At 39.6% G+C, this 19,511-nt stretch overlaps 1 protein-coding gene across 1 annotated transcript in view; it reads left to right on the top strand.

Annotated features, from left to right (window-relative positions):
* The first annotated feature begins 380 nt into the window (after positions 1 to 380).
* Positions 381 to 19,511, top strand: part of MGAM (maltase-glucoamylase) — a 242,917-nt gene continuing 223,786 nt past the window's right edge. Inside the window, exons 1-4 of the mRNA XM_088452310.1 lie at positions 381 to 510; positions 7,331 to 7,422; positions 17,361 to 17,481; positions 17,809 to 17,918. Of these exons, the coding sequence (XP_088308436.1) occupies positions 381 to 510; positions 7,331 to 7,422; positions 17,361 to 17,481; positions 17,809 to 17,918 (453 nt within the window). The remainder of the gene's footprint in view (positions 511 to 7,330; positions 7,423 to 17,360; positions 17,482 to 17,808; positions 17,919 to 19,511) is intronic.

Here is a 19,511-nt window from a genome sequence, read left to right as displayed (position 1 = left end):
TTAAAATGTTGTATGGGCACATTGTATTGGCTTAAGGTGAAATAAAAGCCACATATAAACATTGGGTACAGCTGTGGGTCCCATAGGTGATTTTTCTTTCATAGTTATGTCTTTGTATATGAATATGATTTATTAGGCACAGCAAGTGGGCTATCATTCAAGAATGCGGCCCTCTATCAAGATGGGAAACAGGGTCCACAGGTGAAACAGTTCTGGATATAAAGTTTTAATCTGTATTATGAATTTGATATTTTCATCACTGTTGCCTTAATGCAAAATTTCATAGGCTGTAATTTTGATTTATCACTTATGTCTTGGTTTTGTTGCTTTATTTATGTATGATACAGCAATGAAAGTTTTATGTTTTTTTTCTTTTTTAGATGGGGAAAAAAAGAAAATGTAGTTCTTTGGAGATATCACTCATTGTGATGTTTATTTTGGTCACTATAATATCGATAGTGTTTGTTGTACTTTTTGCAACAGGAGAACCAGGACTCAAGGAAATAATAGGTATTGTACTGGTTGAAACCAGAATAGCTATTGTGCATGCAAGCATATAATATAAACTACTGTATCCTACATACTGTTTGAACTTCAAAATCATAAAACTTGCAGTTTCCTTTTGATTTCCTTTTATTTTAGTATCAATTATTTTTTATTTATTGACATAATAACAATATAACACTAACATTGAGATCCATTCACTGAGAGGCAATGATGCTGTAGTTTATTTAGGGGCCCATTTATCAACAAGGTTTTTCATACCCAACAAGTTTGAAAACGTGTTGCTTATGATAGTGGTGCCCCAGCTAATCAGCTCCTAACTGTCATCTGTTAGAAAAATTACAGTTGGGAGCTGATTGACTGGCGCACCATTAATCATATGCAATGAGCTTAACGACTCGTTTTGTATGATAAAACTTTTTGATAAATGGGCCCCTGAGTATGGTAATACATAGGCTACAATATACTATTTCAATTAATTATATATTCCATGGTTTCTTTTTGAGTTTAAATTATTGTATACACTGCCATTAAGATGTTGTTAGGAAAGAGGAATTTATTAAAAGTGTTTCACGCACCGTTTGGTTGTGTTAGCTCTAAAGCTCAAAAACTTGCTGAAAATTTTCAAACTTTAGATAAACTACTTATTACTAGGCTATATTTGACCAAGGTGAACAGGTCTGTCCATGTTTGAGCAAGTTCTATCATGTATGAGTCAGTTCAACCATATTTGAGCTTAATAACTAATAGTTTGCTGTTCAAATCCCAAACTATAAAACCTAGCCATTTAAGCATTAAGAGACAACATTTTATAGTTTAACAGCTTTTTAAAGAACTGTGAACTGTAAATGGTGAGCAATAACTGGTAACTTTAAACTTTGCACCTTAAATTTCAAACTTGAACACATAAATGCTCATTCTTAAAAATCGAAACTTGTTAAAGTACATTAAACTATAGCCATCTCAGTTTGAACAGACAACATTGTTAGTATATTTGTACATATTAAGATTTTACTCAATGAATGTGAGATAAAAACTTGGAATGGCAAAAATGATCTGGCTCAATGTCACGTTTGTACCATGAACAAGCCTTGACTGTTAAACCAGCCAAATCTGATTGAATTTGAAATTGGTTTGAATTGATTCAAGTATCTTTATCTTTGAATTCTAGATAAAATAAAGGTGACCACATTTTTTTTAAAATTGTTTCTATATTTTTCCTCAACAAAGTTTTCAAAAAGTGCAAAACTGTATTTATCTCCAGGCACAAAAAGAATGATTTATTTGGTTATTAAAATTTCCTTGGGAATTAAGCAGATGGTGTGGATCACTAAATAGGATATTCAAAACTTACCAAAACAGATCTTGACTAAACATGTGCTTTAAACCAAATATTCACATATTTTATATTGCAAATAAGGAGAGGACTGACAACTCACAACCAGAGGGAGTTTCTATAAAGTTCACTGTCTCAGAAATTGTAAAAAAAATTGTCATTGTTGTTATAATAAATAATAGACAATGGTTGGAGGCAATGAAGTCAGCATTTGTTAAATTTTATTCTTTATTAAATTATTTATTTATTCATTGTATGTTCTTTTTCTGCATCCAGAACTTTCTTTTTAAATCATGGTGCCTACATATTAAGTATCTTAAAGCTTTTAAAATAAATAAATCTATATTCTAATATTTCATAATATATAAATATGCCTTGTAACTTTGTATAACAGAGGTAACTGGTAGACAGGTAGGTTTTTATAGTTCAGGCACAGGATTAGTGGCAGATGTTATGCAAACAGCAAAGTCATGATAAATCACAGGATCAGCAACCGAGAACAAGCCAAAACACAGCAGGACATAGGATGAAGGAGCAGACCCTATAACTAGAGATGAGCGGGTCCGGTTCCCTGAGAACTGGACCAACCCGAACTTTGGGGACCTGAGGCAGATATGAGTCAGCTTGGGTTGTCCCGTGACTCGGATCTGAAAAAGAGGCAAACCATCATCAACCTGCTGTGGGATTCGCCGCCATTTTTCATTCCGGCTGAGGAGAGTGAAGAGAGAGGTAGCTGGGAGCTGTGCTGTGCTGTTGTTATATTGTCAATACTTAATACTTGTTACTGGCTGGCTGTTGTATATAGAGGGGCTGTGTCCATATGGGCTACCTGTCATTGTCCTGTCCGTAGGAGCTGGCTGGCTGTCATTGTCCTGTCCATAGGGGCTGGCTGTTGTACTTGTCCTGTCCATAGGGGCTGGCTGGCTGTAGTGCTGTGTTGTCCAGGGGGTGCTCTGTCCTTCAGGGGTGCTCTAGTCTTTACCCACCCCCAGTGTGAAAACAAAATAGTGTTAGCTAAGCCACACTTGTCATCAGTGCAGGGGTGTAGTGCTGATGACAAGTGTCTGTTAAGGGGCTGCTGCCTCTTTTCAGGGGTTCAGCCCAGTGTTAAAAAAAAAATTGTGTGGCATGTTAGCCACACCTGTCATCGGCGTAGGTGCGCAGGGGTGCTGTGCTGCTGTCTGTCGATGGGCTGCTGCCCAAAATAATAAAAATAAAACCAATATATTTTTGTTGTGTGTGGTTGTGTGCATAGTGAGTATGGAGGACAGTCACATGACCGGAGAGCAGGATCCACATACCAGTCTTGTAGCTGCTGGCAGCAGTCATGATGACGATGCAAGGCCATCAATGTCATCTATGAAGGGCGATGTACCAGGGCTTAAGTCAGGCCAAAAATTCAGGCTAAAAAAAATCTACTTTTAACCTGTTAAAGCAAAAAAAAATGAAAGATAAGTCAGCTTTAGAGAAACAAAAAATTGGCAATATGCCATTCACTACACCAAGTGGCAAGGAAAGGATAAGGCATTGGCCTCTATATATGAATGATGGTTCTAGTGATAATTTAAGCCCCTCTGCTTGTAGGAGAGGTAAAAAAATATAAATTGTTAAGATGAGTAAGACACCTGAACCAACTGTGTGCTCGGAAAAAATCAGAAATCCCAGAGGAGAGTCCAAGTGTGTCTACGGTTGCCATGTGTGATCCTGACCTTTCTAATACTGTACTTGAAGAGGATTCTTCTTCCACCATTTTTGTGCCTTCTGATGTAGAAATCAAGGATGCTTCTGTGAAATTGCATGAGGAGAATGAGGAGGATATTTATGTTGATGGCGAGGATGTTTGTGTAAAAACTATAAATCAGGCAACAGTTGTTGCCCATGGTGGGAAAAATCCCATTGTTGCCATGCCTGGGCAAAGGACCAAAAAATCCACTTCTCATGTGTGGAATTATTTCCACCCAAATCCGGACAACTTTGCCAAGCCATTTATAACCATTGCCAAGTAACAGTGAGTAGAGGTAAGGACCATAACTATCTTGGTACCGCCTCCCTGTTACGTCACTTGAATTGCATTCATCAAATTGGAAAGGGTATTTAAAATTCTAAAACTTTGGGGTCAAAAAGCTGAACAACAATCAGTTCAGTATCACCTAGCTGCTCCCTTCTATCTGGATCCAAGCACCTGCAATATCCACCACCAACATCTGCATCATCATCAACATCCTCATTCGTGATCGGAAGTAATTAAAAAAAACAATTGACTATTAAACAGTCCTTTGATAGAGGAAGTAAGTATAACAGCTGTCACCCAGTTTCACAGCGGATCACTGACGCCATAACGGCTGTGCTAGTAGATGGTGAAATAATAAAAAATGAGGATGATAGTGTGGAGGAAGTGCAAAAGGAGGATGAGGGGGAAATTTGTGTCCTATCTGACGCTAATGTGGATGTTGATGATGAGGATGTGCTTTGCGTAAATCAGCCACCAGTGGCAGCAGTTCTTGCTAATGATTAAAAGAAATCCAGAAAAGCCACATCTTGGTTGTGGAATTATTTTCGTCTAAATTCTGACAACAGTTGTGAAGGCGTCTGTTCCATTGTAAAGCCAAAGTTAGCAGAGGAAGGGACGTTAACCATCTAGGCACCTCCTCCCTGTTACGTCATTTGCAGCGAGTTCGTGCAATTTGTTTAACAAAATTATAATTTGTAAATTAATAACAAGCAGTCCAGTATCAGCTACCAGCAGTTTGGACCAGCAAATGCAATCTCCACCACCAACACCCTCATCATCAACCGCCTCCTTAATAATTGAAGGTAGTCCTTCCAAAAAATGTTTTGTGGAGGCCCAACAAACCAAGGAGTTCAGCCACGAAAGTGTCAGTCCTAGTGGCTAAAGTGCTTGGTTTGTTAAACTGTGCATGTCTTTTTTAATATCCCACATAAGAGTGGGTGGGAGGGACAATTCCATCTTGCACCTCTTTTCTTTACATTTGGCTCAATTTTGGGCATTGCCGACTGACATTATTATAGTTTACGAAACTGCCATCCAGTCTGCCACTGCTGTGTGGCAATGTTTCACAGATGTCCTATATTTTTTAAAACTGCTATGTGTTTGTGCCGCTGCTCTGTTGCTTATTTTAGTCAGCCAGCTTGCTACAGCCTTTGGAAATCAATATTGTGAGCTGTAGGAACAAAAACAGGCCCAAATTATGTAGGTTTAGCTGCTTATATATATTTTTGGAAATAACACAGATCCAAAACCAAAACCGAAAAACAAAACACCAACGAAAAAAAATCCAAAACCAGATTCAGATCCAAAACTAGGGGAGATCCAGAGCCAAAACCAAAACCCAAACCAAAACACGGGGTTCGGCACACATCTGTACCTATAACTTGCACTGATAGCTGTGATAGGCAGAGTTATAAAGTGACAGCTCAGGTGCACTAGTTATTGAATGGAGGAAGATGTTAACAAACTATGCATGCATTGAAGGTTGCATACACATCTAAAAGTACTTGCGAGCGATTCTGAGTCGTACACCTCCGAATTGCTTTTCACTTGTAGCTGGATGGGAATTGCTGGATGGCAAAGGGGTGGTAACAGGGTGTTTGCACATAGAATAAATTGCCAAGGAGCGTGTACAGAGCTTATTCTTATTCTGAGCTGAATATACTGTATGCAGAGATCCATCAGATTCGGTCAGATGTTAAGCACCAAGGATACAGCTGGTGCAAATGCTTTAATAGTGATGATGGCTGCTCTCTGAAGTTGAGGTAGATGGTGTGGTCACATAGTGTGTCAGACTTTAAATATGGTGGATGTTCCCATGGGATTTCTAATTGCAAGAAGTGGTCGGAATTGCATTTGTATTACATGTTACTCAGAATCAGTCCCTAGGACTCTAAGAAATAATTCCTTCAGACCAGAGCACTATTTGTTAATAATGCTGGAGGAGTCTAAGCATACTAGCATCCTTGCCTGCTATTCCAGAACCTCTGGAAGACTTCCAAATATTTCAGAAGTTCCCCAGGTTCCCGAAAGAGTAGACCGGATGGCAGGATGGGGAGAATAATTCATTATTTTATATATAGAAAAATTATTATAAATAGGCCCCTATGTATATCTATAAGGACACTAAGGTGCCTTTTCATCATTACATAATTATCACTAGTAATAATTATGTTTTAAACTTGCAGTGAGTTTAAAAATGTTTTGAAGGCATTCATCATGCCTCACTAACAGATGTATCACTTCCGAAAAGCTGCTCTTTTAGTGGAGTCAGCTTTTCGGAAAAGTGATACTTTTACCTTTACAGCTGAGATATCCATAAGGATTTCCTTACTGCGTCTCCCCCCCCCTCTATTCCCCCACTGTCTTTCACACCCTCCCCTCTGCAGCCACCATGGGTGTCCGATCCGGCCCCCCTCCCCCAGGTATCCGATCCACTCCCCTCTCCCGTGGGTGTCCGATCCAGCCCCCTCCCGCGGGTGTCCGATCCAGACCTGCCTTCCAGCTTTTTCGCAACTTCATGAATTACATTATTTCTACGTCCCCATACTAAAATATGGGGGCTGTGGAAATTATCTGGGGGGAGAATTGCAACCAGGAGATATCTGTTATAGCTCCTGCATTACAGGAATGACGAATAGCCCTAAACCTTAATTTTTGCAAAAGTAGGGGAAAATATAAATTTTTACCCACTTTTGTAGAAAGTAAGGGATGATGAATTAGACCCCTTAGTCCCACTTGTCTTTAGCAGTGAAGGGTTAAGTAGTGTTTCAAATTAAAAATATATCAAAATACTAATTTATCATGAATGGCAAACTTCAAAGGTAAAGGTTAAACCTACATTACAAGCCTCAAATATGAATGACGAATGTAATCTGTGAATGGTGAACGTGGAGGATGAGTACAAATGTTTGTACTCAGCCAGGTATGGTGTGATGCACAAGCATGTGATTAACCTATCATACTGCATTAACATTATTGCAACATTTCAATAAATACTTAAGGAAGTAATGCTACTAACAGTTTTGTACAATCTATAACCAACCCTGAGACATACAGTAATTACTGGTAAAACTAATATCACTATATAAATTTTAAAATGTACGTTGATTCCTCCTTCCCTCTTGAGTAAATGCTAAATAATATATTTGTTAGTGTGGCTTTAACTTTTATATTTTTTTCCCTTAATTATTTTTTCCGAGATGTAGATTACAAGATAATTTTTATTAATCTCAGTTCCCCCCTTAGCTTGTTTGTGGTTTAAATAGGACAGTAAATGTCTCCTGTTGTTTCTATTTTTTGATGTGATTAAGTTAATAAATTAGTAGCTCAGAGGATAGAACCCTTATCTCCTGATACAGTCTGCTTCTTTACTATATAATCTTTCTTGAAAGATTTCTGTTGAAGCTAAGAAAATAAGTAGGTTTAAACTGAAATGCAATAATTAAGTTTAATTTATTCCTGTTTCTTTATTTGCTCAGTAACATCAACGAAACCCCCATTTGAACCACAGTGCCCAGAAATAGATATCAATAACAGGATAGACTGCCTTCCAGACCAAGTAGCTTCTGAGGTAAGCCTTTCTATAAGCAATGGTTATTAACTCTCCCAATTCTGCCATAGCATTATGAATTTAGACATTTCTAAATTGCAAAGACAATGAAAGAAAGAAAGTAGAGCTAGTCGCTGGGGCACGCTTGTAAATAAATGGTTTATGAATAAATGGATGTTTTTAATAAAACATAACTTTCAATATTCATCAATAAAATAATGAGGCACCTTGCATTCTATACATAAAGTACAGATGATATAATAATCATATGCTGTGTGTAACGGCGAAATATTAAATAAATCTCTATATCAATGGGTACAAAGAGATATTGGTATAAATCTGTACTTTATGTATAGAATGCAAGGTGCCTCATTATTTTATTGATGAATATTAAAAGTTATGTTTTATTAAAAACATCCATTTATTCATAAACCATTTATTTACAAGCGTGCCCCAGCGACTAGCTCTACTTTCTTTCTTTCGTTGTCTTTGCATGTTTAATCTTGAGCTTTGGGAGCACCACCAACAAATCTTAATGATACAATTTATCCAGTGATGATATATAATTGGTTTCCATTAAGTAGAAGTTGTTCTGTGCGGAATCTTTCGTTTCTTGTTGTACATTTCTAAATTGCTAAGTTTTTGTTGAGCTGGAAACATGTAGGTGACTTTCTTGCTGGTGGCAGCGTTAACAACAGAAATCTTGTAGTGCCCAATAACGTAATATATACATGGTCCCAGTCTATTCAACCCTTCATTCAGGTGATTATAATAAATGTTTTTATTTACTTGTTTGTTGTAGAGATATTTGTATACCCTCCTTATCCCTATATTGTGTCCCTCCCTTTCTACTTTCTGTATCATATTTATTATGTGCAAAAATTAATAAATACTAATGTTGAAAAAAAAAAGACCTGCTCACTGGTGGGGACATGTTAAATTGGGCACAAAGTGTGTTTTGCTGTGTGAAATAAGTCTTTTTACATTCACGCATGTGCACAAAGCACTACTTACATTTACGCCCAATACGAGCTGTCAGTCGCATCTTGAACTTAACACTGTTTGCTTATGAGTGAAAAGACAAAAGGGACGGTTCTAAGTGTGGCCAAAGTACAATATAGGCATGTTGGCGCAAATGCGACCTATAAAGACAGACACAGGAGGATATATTTATGTCTGGAGGTGGGAAACTTGTACAGTAGGTACTTGTCCCTCGGTGCAAGTTAAGAAATGATGATGATGTTGATGATGATAAAGACGATGATGATGATGGCGATTGCCATGAAGAGTTGGCCACATTTTGAGATTTTGCCAATTTATCATGACTTGCAAATTGTGTACATCGGACAAAAAGAGTATGAGTGGAGTCCGCACCAGTCACTCAGTATGGTCATGTAATAAATCTAAGTGAAATTATAAATACCAACATGCAGGTCTTAACTGAAATAAATTGAAGTAAGACTGATACTGTGGTTGGAGGTGCTACCAGAAAATTTGTGCAAATCACAATTCAAATATCATGCAAAGAAGCAAAAGAACAAATATGTCTTACTGGTGCACTCATTATTAATAGTAGATGAAAATCATAATGTATTTAATAATGACAAAAACAAGAAAAAGTATTTATATTTAGACGTAATACTTAACCTTTATTTAATTGTTTAAAAAAAGAGAAAACAGTGTATTGGTAGATACACCTATATAAATCTAAAATCTCAAAAAAATCTCAAAAAGATATATATGGATAATAAATAAATTTACACACAACAGTCTTGCGTGTATAAATTCAGGCGAAAATATTAACTCCCAATTCCTAATTAAATATTCAACGAATATATAGTATGGTTAATTGGGGGATGAAAACCACCTGCTTCAATGTTCAAAGTATGTGAACAGTGTCATCACTGCATCAGTTAAATAAGGAAGATAACCGCATGTCCCAGTAAGTCATAAATATTACATGAAACATCAGAAAAATTGCAGCTCAAAAAATAAACAATGTTGAAGCCTGATAGGTAAATTAGGCTGAACTAATTGAAACACTCACTAAGCTGAAATCATTATAAACTAGGGATGTGCAGGCTCGGATAGTTTCGAGTTTGCACGTGGAGTTCGGATTTTTCCCTCCAAAAAAACGGAACTCAGAACGAGGCAAAACGTCATCTTACATGGACGAACATCATCATTCCTGGACAAAAGACCAGGAATGATGATGTTCGTCCATGTAAGATGACGTTTTGCCTCGTTCTGAGTTCCGTTTTTTTGGAGGGAAAAATCCGAACTCCACGTGCAAACTCGAACCTATCCGAGCCTGCACATCCCTATTATAAACACATAATTATAATCATGATATATGTCAAATAATGGAATTCATGTATATACACATCAAAGATCCGAGTGTATATCACCTAAGAAACACATCTAGACATCAAGGCGTAAAGATGTTGAAAATAGTCAATATTCAATAGTAAATACATCTGTGCTGCAAAAGGTAGATATATCACAGCAAAAACAGAATATAAATCTATTCCATGATATCCAATGGTATTAAAAGATGTCATGCTGATTCCTATACATGATATCTAAAATGAGCGTTTAATGAAATAACACTTGTATTGAATTAAAAGAAAAAAAAGGAAAAGAAAAGCCTGGGGAGAAGAAGTGTTTAAACGACTTCTGCTTTCCCTTGTCAAAATGAATTTCAAACAAGGGATGAGAGAGAGGCAAACAGTGTCCACAGGGAAACAACAGTTTAAGAGCGCTTCTGCTGTCCCCGCTCCAGACAGTATCTCCCCTCTGTTACTATAATAGCATAGCAAAGGAGGAGTTTCAGTCCGGCTTGGATGAGAGAGCACTATAGAGATAGAAATGGTATAGAAATACCTTGTGAGGAGTTGATAGGCAGGAAATGCGACTGCCTGTGGTAACTCAATAGAACTTAGCCATACAGAGGTATGCCAAATATCATGGGCAGAGAATATAGCTGCCTGTAGTAAATCATCTGAGCTGTGCAATACAAACGGTCAGTCAAACAAAGAATTCAGGCTATACAAATAATGTATACACACATTAATGATCTGAATGTATATCATATAACGAACACATCTAAAAATCCACAAAATGTTGAAAATAATCCGTGCACAATAATTACTTCACAGTGTAAACAGAATACATGTGGATTCCATGATATCTGAGGATGTTAATTGATGTATAACCTGATTTTATTCTATGTATCTGCAATGAGCATTACTAGGTGTCATTTATAAAGTGAAGAAGAAGAAAGAAAAGCCTGGGGAAAAGAAATGTTAAACAACTTCTGCTATCCCTTGTCAAAGTGGATTTCAAACAAGGGATGAGAGAGAAGCAAAACAATGTCCCCAGGGAAACAACAGTTGGAGAGCGCCTCTACTATCCCCGCTCCTGACAGTATCTCCCCTCTGTTGCTATATGAGCATAGCAGAGGAGGAGTTTCAGTCCGGCTTGGATCCTAAAAGCGCTATAGAGATAGGAGAGATAAAAAGATACCTCGTGGAGAGCTGATAGGTAGGGAATGCGGCTGCTGGAGGTGAATCAAAAGGGCTCTGCTGCACGGACGCCCGCCGAATGTCATAGGCAGGGAATGCGACTGCCTGTAGTGTATGAGCTGGGCTGTGCAGTACAAACGGCCCGACAGGACGCGCATTTCGCCTCTGATGGCTTGATCACCTGGTCGTCACTACAGGCAGTCGCATTCCCTGCCTATGACATTCGGCTGGCGTCCGTGCAGCAGAGCTCCCAGGCTTTTCTTTTCCTTTTTTTTCTTTTAATTCAATACAAGTGTTATTTCATTAAACGCTCATTTTAGATATCATGTATAGGAATCAGCATGACATCTATTAATACCATTGGATATCATGGAATTGATTTATATTCTGTTTTTGCTGTGATATATCTACCTTTTGCAGCACAGATGTATTTACTATTGAATATTGACTATTTTCAACATCTTTACGCCTTGATGTCTAGATGTGTTTCTTAGGTGATATACACTCGGATCTTTGATGTGTATATACATGAATTCCATTATTTGACATATATCATGATTATAATTATGTTTTTATAATGATTTCAGCTTAGTGAGCGTTTCAATTAGTTCAGCCTAATTTACCTATCAGGCTTCAACATTGTTTATTTTTTGAGCTGCAATTTTTCTGATGTTTCATGTAATATTTATGACTTACTGGGACATGCGGTTATCTTCCTTATTTAACTGATGCAGTGATGACACTGTTCACATACTTTGAACATTGAAGCAGGTGGTTTTCATCCCCCAATTAACCATACTATATATTCGTTGAATATTTAATTAGGAATTGGGAGTTAATATTTTCGCCTGAATTTATACACGCAAGATTGTTGTGTGTAAATTTATTTATTATCCATATATATCTTTTTGAGATTTTTTTTGAGATTTTAGATTTATATAGGTGTATCTACCAATACACTGTTTTCTCTTTTTTTAAACAATTAAATAAAGGTTAAGTATTACGTCTACATATAAATACTTTTTCTTGTTTTTGTCATTATTATATACATTATGATTTTCATCTACTATTAATAATGAGTGCACCAGTAAGACATATTTGTTCTTTTGCTTCTTTGCATGACATTTAAATTGTGTACATCTTCAGATGCAAATTACAGGAATGTGTACAACAATCACTTTGATTTTGTGTCAATGCACCAACATTAGATGGTCTGGCTAATACACTTCAAGCCGAATTCCTTCTCTCTGCCCTACGGAGAGGCCTCTGCAAATTGTACTTGTGCCTACAGTAGGCAGACAGATAGGTGACAGAATTGGACGTAATGCGCCAACTTCTTATTTTTGTAGAACTATCATTTTCATTAAACATGTTTCTGTTTCAAATACTACTTGATTTAGCATCAAATATGGCATCATTCAGTTATAAGTGTGAGCAGATATTTAAGTTAACATTATAGCAGGAGCATCCCACACTGTGTCTGCCTTCTATAGTAATATCCTCCTGGCTAGTTCAGCCTAGTGCTGATTATTGGGAAATAGGGGGATCCCCACTCCATTTATTCCCCTATTTTCCAATGCAAGCCTAAACTCAGAGGTTACTGATTTGGGGGGAGGACCCCTTGCTTTATTATATATTGAATCACCTGTATTGGACTGAGGCCTGTGATTTGCTGATTGGAGAAGTTTTTTGGTACTATAGTATATTTTCTTCTAATAGGCTTTCACTTTTAGGCTATTACAGTAGTTCTTGATTAATGAATACATTCTATAGGATCATATAGTTTATTTAACTTTATCCTGTCTGCCACTGCTGTGCCACTATGTTTCTTAGGTATGCTATCTTCTTTTAAACTGCCATGTGTTTGTGCCACTGAACTGTTGCTTAGTTTAGCAAGCCAGCTTGCTGCAGACTTTGACCAATATTGGTGAAAACAATATTGTGAGCAATGGCATAGTCAGCATTGTTTTAATTACATTTTTAAAGGAATCCAGATCCAGATGTCTGGGCCACCAAAAAAGAAGACATTTTAATAGTTTGGTTAAACCAAGCTACCAATGGACATAAGGCTAACAGTGTTAATCATCCTAACAGTTGGAAGATGTTATCTTCCTCTTCATCACCCTTATAAGTATAGTTATTATCATCATCAAACAATATTAGGCCATTTCCACTGGAATCCATCATTACAGTTGCCAAAGATGCCTGACTGTTTGCCCTGGATTTCACAATAGGCATTCTAGTGCATGAAAGAGCAGTATCAGGACCTGAACTCACAAAGAAAGACCATGGTCTGAGTCTTTCCTTGCCACTGTACAGTATGTGGTATATGGCAGGTTGGCAATTTAAATTTTTTTGGCAGTAACTTTTTTCTTCATAGTTGATGTTGTCTTTTAGATTGTGAAATACTTTTTTAGATTTGAGGTGCTCTTTCTTTCACCTTCTTTCCCCTTGACCTCTTTTAAAAGTTGATGTTGAAGTATTATTTCTGTCAGCACTAGTACTGGGTTGCTCTTCTTCTATTATTGATGATTATTTATTTTTATACCAGGACAGGAGTAAAGCTAGATACTGTAGTTGAATTTAACTGCCACCACACCAAGTGAATTAACTGTACAAAAAGATAAGGAAATGATAAGGAAATGAGGACTGTTACCTTTACCTTGCAGTTTTATTAATATTGCAGATTTATTTTTGACACCAGATTTTTTATTTATTTACCACTTAATTGTTTTGGGTACAGCTAAGTGAACAGGGAAATGACAACAACACCCATAGTAAGTACAGTAATATATGTTGCCTTTCCAAGACACACAATCTTCAAATACTATTTCATTTGATTTATAAATTACTGCAGATTTTTGTTTCTTACACCAGATAAAAAAAATATTTTATCCTCTTTAATTTTTTTGGGTACAGATAATGGGGAAATGGCACCCACAGTAGCTACAGTAATATATTCTGCCTTTCCAAGACACACACTTTTAAAATACTATTTGAATTGAAATATAAAAGACTGCAAATTTTTTTTTAACACCAGAAAAAAAAATCCACTTTTTTGGAGGGTCGCAGCTAACGGGGACTCACCAACTCCAAGAGTATGAACAGTAATACACACTGCCTTTTCAAGACATACAAGAAAATATGTCTTAATTTTAAGGAGTGCAGCTCACTCAGACAGCACAGCATAGTATTTGTGGACAAGTAATCTTGAAATCACACTGTATCTCTACCCTTAAAGTCCATATCTTCCAACCATCCCAATTTCAGCAGGACAGTCCCACTTTTTTGAGTTTGTGTCCCACGGTTGGTCAAGAGGTTGGGGGACATTTGGGCAAGCTCGCAGCATCCATTCAGTGCCAGGAGAAACTGGGGGCGGCTCAGCTGCTGCCGAAGTGCTGAGCTTGCCCCCAGTGTGATGAAAAATGGAAGCGTGACATACAGTCGTGCACAAAAAAGTAATCAACTAGGGGATGTGGTCTAGCAGACTTAAGATCATGCCCCCTTTCAAATGCACCCATCGAAGGCGCTCGCAGAGTCCCGTTCTGGTAATCTAAAATGTTGGGAGGTATGCTCATACACAAGTGACAATTTAAATTATATATTGCAGTGTAGACAGTTTAGATATCTTTGTGAAAAAAAACAAATACAAGAAGTTCACTTTAACAAACATTTACAACAGCCTGTTTGCAGCACTGGATTGCAAGTGCTACTATGTCTCACAAACAAACACAGAAAAGCCTGTTTGCAGTTTGCAATAGACAAGATTGCAGTTACTAACTAGTGTGTATGACAAACACACACAGTTACAAATATTCCTTAAGTCAACCTTCCCACCTACTCAGGGAGCGTAACTAGATATTTGAAGGCCCCATAGCAAAAGTTTGTAAGTGCCCCTATGTACTGTACCACTCAATGGTGAAAAATGTATATAACACATGTAACAGACAAGGAAGATGGGCCCTCCTCAGCTCTGGGTCTCATAGCTCCTGCACCCCTTGCACCTATGGTAGTTATGCCCATACACCTACTCCATCTACCTACTACAACTCTCTCTAGTCTAATCCTAATGGAGTCCCAATGGCATTTTTTGAAGCACAACTCCAGCTTACACCCTCTCCCTATACTGTCCTGTGTGAAATTGCACATGATCATGAGTCTCATGTAATTCAAAACAAGCAATATCCAAGATTTTTTTTTAAATTACGTTTTGCCTAGGGATGAGCGGGTTCGGTTCTCAGAGACCCGAACCCTCCCAAATTTCAGTGATCCAGGGCATTCTGAGCCAAGCTCGGATCTCCCTGTCTGCCCCAAGTTTCCTTCTCCCGAGGCAAAACCTCGCGATTCGCTGTCGGGTTGCGAGGTTTTGTTTTGAGTGGGCTTAATGCTGATTGGCTGAGAGACCCGTCTGTCATGGCTCTCAGCCAATCAGCGTCAAGCCCCTTGGAAGTGAAAGATGCTGCCCATCCCCCACTGCCTGACACTGCTGGCACCCCCCACTGCCGACACCACCTCTGCTGCCGACCCCCACTGACAGCATCCCCCACTGCCGACAACCCCACTGCCGACACTGCTGGACACCACCAGTTCCCATGCACTGCCGACACCATCAGGACCCCACACTGAGGAAATCACTGGCACCCCTGCTCTGCAGACACTGCCGACACCCTGCACTGAGGTCACTGCCGGCACCCCTGCACTGCTGCCCCACATACTGAGGACACCGTCAGCAACCCGACACTGCCGGCACTCCCACACTGAGGATACCACCGGCACCCCTGCACTGCCGACACTGTCAGCACTGCACTGAGGAAACCGCTGGCACCTCTGCTTTGCCTACACCACCGGCACCCTGCACTAAGAACGCTGCCAGCACTACTGCCCCACGTACTGAGGACACCATCAGCGGCCCCACACTGCTGGCTCTCCCACACTGAGGACACCACTGGCACCCCTGCACTGCTGACACCACTGGCACCCTGCACTAAGGACACTGCAGGCACCCCCGCACTATGCACACCATCAGTGACCCCACACTGCCGGCACTCCCACACTGAGGACACCACCAGCACCCCTGCACTGCTGACACCACTGGCACCCTGCACTAAGGACACTGCAGGCACCCCCGCACTATGGACACCATCAGTGACCCCACACTGCTGGCACTCCCACACTGAGGACACCACGGGCACCCCTGCACTGCCGACACCACCGGCACCCTGCACTTAGGACACTGCCAGCACCCCCGCACTATGGACACCATCAGTGACCCCACACTGCCGGCACTCCCACACTGAGGACACCGCTGGCACCACTGCTTTGCCGACACCACCGGCACCCTGCAATAAGGACACTGCCAGCACCCCTGGACTACTGCCCCATGTATTGAGGACTCCATCAGTGACCCCGCACTGCCGCTACTCCCACACCGAGGGCATCCCTGCACAGCCAACACTGTCAGCACTACTGCACCGAGGATACTGCTGGCACCCCCAGTCTGCCGACTCTGCCGGCACTATGCTCTCAGGACACTGCCAGGGCCCCCACTCTGCCAACACCGCCACACTGCCAACACTGACGTCACTTCCGCATGGAGAACACCACTGGCACTCTCACATTGAGGACACCGCTAGCACCCCGCACTGCCGACACTGCTGTCACATTAAGTGTACTATTGGTGTATCCAACCGACACTGTATCCATGTTGGAACTTGGAAGCTGAACTGTCACATGTTAGTGCCACCTACCCACTGTCGGTTAGCTTAGTCAGCCAGCTAGCTGGATGCAACCTTTTGACCTTAACTAGATGAAAAAAATAATATTGTGAGGTGGTCAAAATTGATTGGAAATGACTGGAAATAAATGTTATTGAGATTAATAATACTGTAGGAACAAAAACAGGCCCATTTTATGTAATTTTAGCTGTTTTTATGATATTTTAAGAAAAAATCCAGATCCAAAACCAAAACCGAAAAAACAAAACACCAAGGAAAAAAATCCCAAACCAGATCCAGATCCAAAACCAGGGGAAATCCAGATCCAAAACCAAAACCAAAACATGAGGGTCAGGACACTTATCTAGTTTTGCCTCATTTTGAGATACAAACTTGGCAGGAAGACCAGAACTGGGAATCGGTCCTCCTTAGAAACCCCGAGTTCAGGGGTGTGTTTGGTTTTCTGCTACGTGAACTGTATAACTCTGAATCACTTATAAATGCATCCACTCAGCTTTGATGCATGAGCAGGTGCTAAAAATTGCGATGCCCACACGCAAAGTGAACTTTTGTGCAAGTCTGAATCAGTACCATAACCTTTTATGGGTTTGATTTTTAGATCTTTCTGTAGCAAAATACTGTTTGCATTATCCATGATAGTAGTGTTTTCTTTTATATCCTCCTTCTGTAATTTTTTTTCTATTGTTGTTTGTGATAATAGATGACCTGCAAACAACGAGGATGTTGCTGGATGCCTTATGAAGAATACACTGCACCGTGGTGTGTATTTACACACAGCCATGGTTATGAAGTTGTTAGTGGCAGGATTGCCACCCCAAAAGGTAAAACATGATACCATAGGTTGATTTATACCAAATAATTCAATATTCTGTTTAGTAGGATCAATTCACCTTCTTCATCCTGTATTTTCATCTTGGTATGTTCAGCTTGCTTCTCAAATTGTTCAGTGAGCCTTATTATGGTGGAACTGCTGAATATAGTGTTTGTATAAGAATTAGTAATAAAAATAGTGTTTTGTAGTGTTGGTATCATTGTGTTTTAAAAGAAGCCAAAATGATGCAGCAGTGACTGAAGTGAAGTTTTTTCTTAAACAAATCACAAATTATTCTCTTTGTCTAAAAAAATAAAGAATGTTTTTTTATGTGTAGGATTTGATGCTCATCTGAAAAGGCTGCCTACACCAGCTGTGTTTGGGACAGAAATAGAGGAGCTACACCTTAATGCGGAAATACAGTCCAAAAATCGGTTTAGATTTAAGGTCTGTTTATTACAAAATCTGAAACAATTCTAATGTATGTATGTATGTAGACACCTACTCTACTTGGCTGGTTTACAACAGGATTGCCCACAGTAATGCCTGCAAGGGGCTTGCAACCTGCAGAGGTTTTGTCAAAGTAGCCAAGCTGATTCTAGGAAAGTTATCTCTAGGACATAGGCTCCTGATTCAGAGTTGGGAATAGAGGGCCTAATTCAGACCCGCTCGTGAGCGCTGAGCGCTCGCAAGCAGGTCGATGTTGCCCAAGTGCGTATGCGCACAACGGAGGTGGCTCCGTCGTGCGCAAGCACGAGACCCGAATAACGACAGCCAAGCCGTCGTTATGGGTCTCGCACCAAAGGGGGTATGCTGTCGATGGTGATTGACAGCACGCCCCCTTTGGTGGGCGTGCCGGGGGCGTGGCTGCCCAGACGGAGGCGTTCCCGCTCCAAAAAGGAGGAGGGACGGCCCTGATTCAGAGCGAGCGCTCTGTCAGTGCATCCGGCTCTGAATCAGGGCAAGAGTGAGATATTTCTCTCAACTGATCATCTTGGTGAAACCATGCTGCACTGCAGGTGGGGGCAGATTTAAAATGTGCAGAGAGATTTAGATTTGGGAACAAACATCTAAATTGTAGAGTAATAATAAAGCTGTGCAGTATTTGTGGGCTTTCATGTAAAAGCAGCCAGTATTTACCCTATATACAAAAAAAATATATGTATTTACACCACTTGCATTGCAACATGGTTTGTCCAGGTACACAGTTAACTGCTATCTCTCTCTCTATTCCCAACTCTGAATCAGGCCCATACTGCCTTTCCATAATTACATAATTAACTTAATTAGGTAGTTAGACTGACATAGTGAACTTTTATTTATTGATAGTGTGGAATTCTTGCACTGTGCCTATATCATCATAGTGTTCTAGGGTGAGTGACTGAGCGCTACTTGATTTGTAGGGAAGAGTTATACAGACAAGTATTTGCCTGTTTCCTATACACAGGATTGCCTTGTGACTGGATATGGGGGTGATTATATGGGATGTAGTCATAATGTAGACATTTACATTGTCGACATTCAGAATGTTGCCATCATAATGTTGACAGTTATAATGCTAACATTGAACATGTCAGCATATGAAGAATGTTGACATTTTTAGAATGTCATCATCTGAAATGTAAATATGTGAAATGTCAACATTCTGCATAGTCCAAAGGTGGAGGGTTATGGTTAGACTTAGGAAGGGATGGTTTGGGTTAAGCACTAGGGAGAGGCTTAGGGTTAGGCTATGCGAGGGGAGGTTGGAGAGGAAGATACTGCTACAGATGTCAGATTGACCAAACCATGTTGGTCACCGCAAAACCACCAGGGATGATTTGTCGATGTACTAATAATGTAGAGATTTGATTAGTGCTAACATGATAAATGTCGATGTGGTCAATTAAGAAATGCCAAGCATGTCAACATTTTCAAGTCAATACTATGAATGTCGACATGATGAATGTCAACAACATTTACCACACCAATTATATATAGAGGTGTCTGCTCACTGTCACATGAATTCCTGATCTATGAGTTCTCATACAATTTGTAGCG

The sequence above is a fragment of the Taudactylus pleione genome, unplaced genomic scaffold (assembly GCF_031769625.1).
Source record: "Taudactylus pleione unplaced genomic scaffold, aTauple2 ptg000037l, whole genome shotgun sequence".
In the NCBI taxonomy this organism is placed as follows: Eukaryota; Metazoa; Chordata; class Amphibia; order Anura; family Myobatrachidae; genus Taudactylus; species Taudactylus pleione.
Note: the sequence above shows the minus strand (reverse complement) of the source record. Positions and strands in the feature narration are given on the sequence as shown.